The following is a 9,527-nucleotide window of genomic DNA, read 5'->3' on the forward strand; positions in this document are numbered from 1 at the left end:
TTACTTTGGAATCACTATCAGCTTGCAAATCTCTGTGTCTGAGGCCCCTGTTAATGCATGTTCATTATTGATCTGGAATAAACCATCACAGTTACATTCCATAAGGTCCAGTACAGCAACTGTGCTGGCCATCTAGTCCTCCACCCTTTGCCCAAAATCCTTTGACACCTGGCATAAGCTGTTGGGCCAAACACAGCAAATACTAAGTGTGTTATCCCAAAAAGAAAAATGGGTAGTGCTCTTAATTTTCAGTTCCCAGAGCATGTGCCACATTTAAAGAAAAAACATGTGAAATATGTGGACAGGTCAGCACATGTAGTAAAACACTCTGCTAGAACATACAAACACCTTTCTTAAATGATACCAGTCAGCATCCAGATCCATGGACTGGATCTGGGAAACAGCTATCATCAGTTGAAAGCAAGCAGATACGTATTGTTCATGTGGGAAGAATAATTCTATCCTCTTTAAGAATTCCTGAAATAAAATTCTGTGGGTTTGTTGTGAAAGAAATCAAATGTAAATGATCCTAGTGAGCTCTTCTGCCAGGAAGCAGAAACATGTCAGTCATTTCAGACTACAGTCACTTCCTTACTCTTCCATGTGCTGTCCAGGAATGACCTCTCAGGAGTTCAGGAAGTGCATTGTATGATATGACTAACCTTCGGGTTTATGGTGCTTGTGCGTTTGTATCCTGGATCACAGAATTCTGCCATTCACATTCACAAAAAAAAAGATTTTCTTATTTTAGTCACCAGACAGTGGTTTTCTGTTCCTCTTCCCCCATCGCCTTCTAAAATGGTGGTATGCCAAATTACTCCTGTGCTACTTAGAAAGGAAAGAAATAAAAATATGTGAGGTGGAAATGAGCGTATCAGAGGTGAGAGGAGCTGAGGAACAGGAAGAGCCTTTGAGATGAGATACCCCAAAGAAAAAGCGATGGAAAATCGCTTCTAGTGGGAGAGTAGAAGTGGGGAGAAAAGCAGCCCTACCACCTTGTCTTCCAACTGCCCAAGGAACGGTTAAGTTACATTTGTTTCTTAAGAGATGAAGAAATAATCAGCCCAAACAAATTACATTCACCATCTCAGACTTGGTATTCTACTGTGCTGGTACCTGGGGGGAGGAGGAGAGTGCTTGTATTCAGTTCCATCTAACAGTTCCGATGGTGACATACTTCTCTGCCATCAGGGGTGGTTACTCCCTCAGGTATGCCAGGTAAATCATCTGGCTCATCTGGCTCCTCTCTAAACTGCATCCATGACATGGCCACCTCCCTAAAAGATTCTCAAATTATTAAAAAAATAAAATAAATCACTTTGGTGGTGTGGTTGAAGTACAGCTGTTCCACTGGATGGTGCTGCATTGTTGATTGGGCTGCAACCTCTGATGGAGAAAGGAAGGAAGAAGGGTTAGGAACATCTCAAATGATGTCTGTTCCCACAGAGGAGCATTGTGGGACCTTGTGCCAAAGTGGTGAAGTCATAGTATCAATGATGCAAATGCTCTAATTTTGTTGGCTTCAGTGGAGACATGTTTTCTAAATTGTTATGCTATGCATACTTGTGACTTAAACTTTGCTTAGTGCCGTTTTCCCTTCTCTTTCACTTTTTAGGGTAAACATTGCATTCTTGATGTTTCTGGTAATGCGATCAAAAGGTTGCAGATTGCCCAGCTGTACCCAATCTCCATTTTTATTAAACCCAAAACAGTGGAAAACATCATGTGAGTAAAAGAAAGTACCTCAGGCTAAATTGAGACTGTCCTTGTGTTTGAAAAGCCAACTGCAAGTTATGTGAAGACAATTGTAATATTTGCATTTGAAACAATAATTAATTTCCTGAGTTTAATTTCTAGGGACTTTTGGACGGGGTTTTTAATCCAAATTAAAGCTCTTGAGAACAAATGTCATTGTGCTAAATTCCATGCAACATAGTGTCCGAATAGTTCATTCCCACTACAATCTTTGCTTAGGTGTGTCATTTAGGAGACTGCCTCTTATTAGGTTTAATACTCAGACAACAGTTTAAAACCTTATTCAAAAGACTCCAAGTATTTGATAATAGTTTTTAAATGTGTAATGTTTTCAATTCCAGGGAAATGAATAAACGCTTAACGGAAGAGCAAGCCAGGAAGACATTTGAGAGAGCTATGAAACTGGAGCAAGAGTTTACTGAACACTTCACAGGTGTGTTTTGCTTGGGACTGTTCCCTTGTCAGAAAGTTTTATTGCTTGCTGTAAAATAGTAATTGCCTCACTGCTGAGATAAGGCTGAATTTTGTTTTCTGGGTGATCTGTGATTGTTTTGAGGCATAGAGCCATCTTAGTACCTCTACACCAATTTCAATTTGATCAATTAAATATATACAGAAATTTACTAGGAACTTAATTTAGGCTTTAAAAACTGTGAGACTTTCTACCATTTTCCTAGGTGTTGTAATGCAGATGTTCGCTTTGTTGATATATTGGATGCTTAAAGCTTTTTATTTGCAGAGCTGAGAGTGCCCAGCAAAGCTCCCTGTAGAAAATTACTCATTTCCATTTTTTATTAAATCAGGAAGTAAAGAATGATGGTAATTAATTAAGCCTTACGCATTATGGTACTTAGCAAATCAAATTTGTGTATGCCACAGACCTAACTGTAACAGCAAGGGATGGGCTGCAAGCACTCAAACTGTGCTAGTTGATTGCACTGTGGCTTGCAGTCGGAGGAGGAGATCAAGTCAGGATCTTCAGGAGGACAGATGAGCCTTCCCTATTCCTGTCCTAGATAGATACTCACTCCTTTCCTTCCTGTTATGTTCTCTTTTGCAGTGTTTCAGTTTGCTGCCCCATTCACCTCCTTTCTGTGACATGACTCCTTTGCCCAATTCCTCCTTCCACAGCTTATGTGGGCAGAGCTGTGAATGCAACGGTCTGCTCCACCTGGGCAGAGACACAGGAAGGGGTGGTGGCTTCATATGAGCAGAAGATAGAGGAACCAGTAGACTCCCTGCCCCAGTCTTCCCACTGCCTTGTTCTCTACATTGTGTGCTACCCACACAATGCACAACTTGAGTCCATCCCTTTTTGTCTGCCTCCCTCCCTCTCTGCTGCCTCGCAGCTGTCAGTTTATCCCAGTACTGCATCTAGCTCTCCTACTCTTCCCATAGCGCTCTATCTGTCTGCACCCAGAAAGTTATGGGACTCTCAACATACATTGTGAATTCTTCCTGCTAGAGTCCCTTACTAAGTGACTTGCAAATGTGTCAGGTTTGTTGTTCAGGAAATGAATTAGTTAATTTTAACAGATATTAATGAAATATTTATTTCACAGCTGGTATTCTGCTAGGCTGTCTCAGGGCATTATATAGGACACTTTTTCAGGAAATTAAGGGACATAATTCAAGATGTTTCAAAAACCTGTGGGCCTTTTTAAGCACTCTAGTGCTCACAGCCATGTTTCTTCTCAGAACTGTAGGACTTGTTGACGAAGGAAGATAACAGTGGTCAGATTTCTGTCCTTGATAATCCAGTTCAGGCCAGGAATCCTTTTCTAATCTGTTTGAGACTTGAAGACATTACTACTTACAGTTTGGAGACTGCCACCCATATGAGTCAGACATGGTAAATGTCAGATATGGTAAAACAGAATGTGTGACCATTCCTTAATCTGTTAAAAAATACCACATCATGTGGGGTAACTGAAATCGACTTCATCAGCAGGTTAAGTTTAAACAGACTTAAACTTTGCACTGAAGCACATGAAGAGCACATCCATCTTCTGGTTTGAGTGTATTGAGCTTTGGGAGGTGTGGCTAAACATAGCTGGAGAGAAGCAAGATGCTGAAGTTTATGACTATGCAAAGACATTTCTGAATCTTTCTAATGCACTATTGTGCTGTGAATATTATACTTGACCAATAATAATTGAACAGCCTCCTCCCACAGGCACTATGACAATGGGCTGCAGATGGGGAGAAAGTTTATGAGAGATGGGAATGATAAGTAGAAATATAAAAGAAGTAATTTGCATGAAAGCAAATCTTGGAAGCAGCAGTAATATATTAATGCAGAAGAGTGAGTCTGGCCTGTCTCCAAAACTATTTTTTATGCTAAACTTGTTTCTTGGATTATCAACACTGAGGTGGCGATCCTAATTAAAAAGAAGTTGCTATCTCATGGTGATTGCTTTCAGACTGAAGCGTGGTAAGAACAGCTTTAACTTCATCCTTATTTTTACCAGACCATACTTCACTCTGATATGTCAGAACACATCCATATTGGCTCATTTCTAATTATTTTCTAGCCTTGGAGAAAATATATCTAACTTACACCATCTGAATATAAATTGCACTTTTAACTCTATAAGGAAGACTACTGTCTATAAAATTTGAATCTATTGGCTGGGCAATAAACTCCATGAGTTTCTCGTTGTTTTGGCCAAAAGCAAAGGTAGTGCTAGCAGGTAGAAATCCCAAGGTCAGCCAGCCTTGCTCTGAAGTTCAGGATCCAGCTGAGGACTTCACCAATGTGCATTACACCAAGCCTGATTCAGACTGACTGCATGAGGACACAGCCCTGTAGTCTGTCTTGCTTTGTTGTGTTGGAAACACACATGAAAGTTGGACCAAAAAGAATACTGGAGGATATGAATTGACTCAGGCAAGCTCTAACATGTGATTAGGAAAAGCAAAAAAATCTTCTCAGTTGTGTATATATATACTTGTAGTAAAGTGAAAACCACTACCTGACCCCAAGCATCTGAGTGGGAGAGATGGTGTTTTGTGTGTCCTGCAGTACCATCAACAATGGGCTTCATTCCAGCACAGAAACCAGAAATCTCCATGGGTGTCCATTCCTTCAGCAATCTAAAATCCTCTTGCCCTCTCTGAGAGAAAAGAACAGCTTGGCTTGGAACATCTTGGTTTCTGTACAGAGCTAGGAAGGATGATTGCTGATTGCCACATTATGTTTTGCAGCTATTGTCCAAGGAGACACACTGGAAGAAATCTACAACCAAGTGAAACAGATCATAGAGGAACAGTCTGGGCCTTACATCTGGGTTCCAGCAAAGGAAAAATTATGAAAACAGATTTTTATTTTTCATTTTCTAACTGACATCACCTACTACATCTGACGACTCTTAAGCCCTTCCAGTGGAGCCTGCCTCTAGTTCTTTCCAGCGTGGTTCATACCCTAACCATCACATTCTGCAGTTCCCATAATGCTTTACATTTGGTGTCTCTCTTAGTTTAAATAATTTGTATTATTGTGTGTTGTTGGTTTGCCATTTATCAAACATGACAATGGAATGGCCTGACCAGCTATTAGTTTGGGGTGGGGGTGGGAGGGAATTGCTTGGTAAAATTCCTTAATGTTTAAGGGAAAGTAACTTTCAAAGATTTTTCAAAAAAGCTTTATAGACGTTCTTTTAAAATTTCATAACAATTGAAAGAAAAGTTGTATTCAAGGAAGTTGTAAATCATGAGTAACTTTGCACGTTTAACTTTAATAGCATGGTTTGGTCAGGGCAATCAATTTCAGGTTTTATTTTCTGAGTTAAATTCTATTCTCACAGGGTTTTTTTTTGTTGTTTTTTTTTTTTTTTCTTTCCAGGCAGTTAGAGAGAAACTTCCAAAGTTTGAGTTAACATTTTCATTAAGTCCCATTACTACTCCTCAAGGGATATTCATTTTCATAATTTCGTATGGATATTCTTATAATCTATTTTTTCATTTTTTGCCAATAAAATTGCTAGGGACAAAGATGTGTAATGTTTTTAATCTTCCTCGTGAAACACTATTTATAGTGTCTTACTGAAATTGTTTATAGATAATGGTCATCACACTTTTTGAGCCTAAAATGTTTAGGTGCTAGGAAACCTTGTATTTTTCAGAGAAATGCCAGATTTCCATTGGCAGTAATACAGAAAACAGCTGCAGAGATGGTCATTAGGGCAATGAGAGAATGATTCGTAGCCTAAAAATGTGTGTGTTCTTAGGGGTCAGATTTTAATGAATATTTTACCCACAATAACTGCCTATTTTGTTATAATAAATATATATATATTAAACTTTCTTTAACTAAACTCTGTAACTATGGGAATTATTTTCTTTACATAGTTGCGCACACGTATAAATATATATATAAAAAATATATATTTTTCTTTTACCACCTACTCCTAGCTTTTTGTTTTGAATAAAAATACAAATTAGAATTTACCTTCCTTAATCACAAGAAATCAAATGGGCTATGGTGGCTGGGCATAAAGTCCAGGGTATATTAGTTACAAGAAAAAAAATACATGCAAGTTCTCCTCTTTTCTACAGAGTTTCAGGTGTTTGTCTCTTCCCCCCACCCACCCCTTGTAATATGCATGTCTTAACCAAAGGGAGAATTCAGAGTCAAGAATACGTTTTATTTTTCTGTACGTGTTCATCTCGGTTTGCATAGGCACAAGATCTTCCATTTGCAATGCACAAACTTCAGTGCCGAATGTTATAAATACGTTGTACCAAAACGTGGAACTACCTTCAGTAATGAAATTTTCTAATTCCCATATTATTTGGTACCTGCCATTGCTTGTTTGAAACTTGATTGTTTATAAGAGGGGTGTACTTATGGCAGTCACGGGGCAGTCACAGAACCAAATTAACTTTGGTTTGTAAAGAATTATCAACACTATCCATTCCATTTGTTAGAAAGAGGAGAACAGCTAATAAACTTTATTGTACAATATATTTGTCAAGTGTGTTTTTAATCAAAAGAAATATAGGTGTTGCGGCATTTAAAGCAGTTGACTCAGACTGTAAATGAAAATAATGTGTTAGAGGAACACTGGTGACCAGATGGGTGCCAGTGAAGTTATATTACCCTAAAAGCAGGTTTAAACTCGGGACATAAATATTGCTGGTGTTATGTGGAATACTTATAAGACTTACAGTAGGTGTAAGTAGCTGGTGTATTGCCCAAAATAATTTTTCTTTTTAGATTTGGAAGTAGATGTGCTGTCTTTCTGAGACTTCTGTCTATGCACGTGCAAGGTGTACAAGATTGATGCAACTTTTGATAAAGTCAGAAATTTTTAAAGGAGCTAGAAGTGTACTATAGTCTGCCTCTTTGAGAGTGACTGATTATCTGAGGTGTACAGTGAGACATCTTAAAACAGACCAACAAAAAAAATCGAAGGGTCTAAATCTCAGCTATCAAATATGCAAACCATAATAACATCTGAGATCTCTATATTGTATACACTTTTTTTTCCTGACCTCTTTTTTTTAACTCATCAGAAAGAGTCCTGTTCAGCTGAGTAAATATGTGAGGAATTACTCTTTCATATATTGGAGTGTCTGAATAACTTTCATAGAACTTTTCTCCCAGGTGTTTGTCATGTACTAGCCAGGTGTCACCAAATATTACACTCAGACTGAAGTCCACAGAACTTACCCTGCATAGCTGTCATGCATGAGTGAAAACAAGTCTTGAATAAAGAAAACCCAAAGGACTCTGGGGTGTCTTCTTCGCATTTTTGGTTTTATTTGTTTCAGATGTTGCCCTTGAGTCCTGACAGAAAAATTGATCCTGACAGCCCTGAAGCTCCTAGCTGACTTGTTTTATCTTGTAATTTTTAGGATCTTGCATTAATTAGTGTTTCTCTGGATCTCATTTTTCCAGTATTGGGTGTTGATATGTCTTTGTTTCTTGGGTACACTTTCCTTTCTGTATTTTAAAGATACATTTTACAATATGTGTACTTTTCTTAAGGCTTCCAATTTAACAGTTAGAGTAATTAGGAAATCCAAATGGTGTCATACGGATGCATTACCACCCTGCTTTTGCTGGCCCAGTGAAGGCACTGTGGGTTTTCTTCCCTGCCTGCTAACCCAACTATTTGTAACTGCTATACAGAAGCATGCTTGGTGAAGTATTTGCTGCTCTCTGTTATTATTTTAAGTTATATTAATAATTTCCTTGGTGGGCATTTTTGCTAAATTGTGCTGAAAATTAGGTTAAGAAATTTAATAACTCCTTAAAGCATAGATATTCATAGAGTTGTGAATAAAATAGGAAAAGAGCTAAATTATCATGAACTGTGCTTGTGTGATGGTTTAGAGGGGGTTGCATTCAGAATAGGCCTCCTGTAGAAAAAGGCTCTCTTCTACCTTCTGAAGATCAGAAGAACCACAGGAGAGGCCTGGTACCAAATTAATTTCCTATTAATCTTACCCTTGCAGGCTTAAGCAACTGGTGCTAGGACTGTGCATCAGTCTTCTCATCTGTGTGTGTATGTAAGCCTTGCTGCAGGCATCAGAGGGCTTCAGAGGTTAATCCAGCCAGTGGGAAAGGCACAGGAGGGATCCCAGTAATGGATCTTTCCAGAAATTTGAAGGACTCCAGTGGTGCCAGGTCATTCTTTAGCACTTTAGACAACAAAGGAACGACTAATTCCAGATGGTCTGGGCAGCCAAGAATCAGAGTTTGGCCATAAGGTTTTGTTTAAGAAGGTCTAGAGGGGTCATAATCTATTTTGTTTAAGTTCTAAACTTGAAATAGCAATTAATTGACTTAAACTCAGCTGTTGTCTTACAGGTGCTAGTAGGTGTTAAAGCTAGCAGCCTGGCCGAATTGCAGTCAAGTAGCTAGGTAACTAACTCCTGAAAGCAACCGTGCAACATTCCTGGATGTATAGACTGTCTGAAGGATGCGTAGGGTTGTGTTGTTCCTGCATGCTCTCAGTAGAAGGTGGTAAAGGTGTGCATGGGGCTTCATGGCAGTACACAGCAGTTCTTTTTCTGGTGGCTGGGTGCTGAGCTGAGAAATGGCAGTCAGCAGAGCAAAGCAAAGTGGCATTAAATGGCTTTTATCTAAACAAAGCGGTACAGGCGGCTGCAGTTCATTGACTAATGAGAAATGAAGAAAAGGGCAGCATAAGTGAGTGTTGCTCTGTGAAAGCTACTCACAGCAGCTTTTAGCAGAACTATTGTCAGCAGAGTTTTTACTCTTTTGGGGAGAGAGGAGCCTTTCTGGGCCTTCTCTAAAGACTTAAAAAAATCGAACTACTTCAGCAGTTTCATAGCACTTGCTATTAAATTTCAGGAGATGTGCACTTTGCACGCACTGTACCACCTGTAGAGTGTACAGGCTTCACTATTGTAAAGGCCTGGGTTTCTTCTTATGGCTTTATGGAATTCATGACAATGCTGAGAATGTGGCAAAAAAAGTGACCGTCAGCTCTGTCAGATAAAGTGCTTGACTTGCATGGACTTTTGCTCCCTGAGCCCCAACACACAGGGAATACGCAGAACGTAAAATACTTAAAATGAGGATTTCTTTACACAGCCCTGCCTTACCCCTATGAGTCAGTGTGTAGCTGCTTATCGAAGTCGATAGGTGGTGCTAAAGCAGTAACAACCTCATGGTGCCTCAGATATTTTGCAATGTCCTAGTCTGAATTTTTTTGCAAGTGTAGAGGCGGCATGAAGAGAGGTAGGGTTTTTTTCACTATAGTCATTATGAGCTGACGTGTGCAGAGGTAAGCAAGATA

General features: G+C 39.2%; 1 protein-coding gene across 20 annotated transcripts in view; it reads left to right on the forward strand.

Moving 5' to 3' along the window:
* The window catches only part of DLG1 (discs large MAGUK scaffold protein 1), a 169,302-nt gene extending 162,581 nt beyond the window's left edge, over positions 1-6,721 (forward strand). For all 20 annotated transcript variants that reach the window (XM_074877519.1, XM_074877503.1, XM_074877504.1 and 17 more), the window contains 3 exons: positions 1,616-1,725; positions 2,097-2,188; positions 4,963-6,721. In XM_074877519.1, the coding sequence (XP_074733620.1) occupies positions 1,616-1,725; positions 2,097-2,188; positions 4,963-5,069 (309 nt within the window). In that variant the 3' untranslated portion in view covers positions 5,070-6,721. The remainder of the gene's footprint in view (positions 1-1,615; positions 1,726-2,096; positions 2,189-4,962) is intronic.
* Positions 6,722-9,527: the final 2,806 nt, after the last annotated feature.

This window comes from Strix uralensis, chromosome 9 (genome assembly GCF_047716275.1).
Source record: "Strix uralensis isolate ZFMK-TIS-50842 chromosome 9, bStrUra1, whole genome shotgun sequence".
NCBI lineage: Eukaryota > Metazoa > Chordata > Aves > Strigiformes > Strigidae > Strix > Strix uralensis.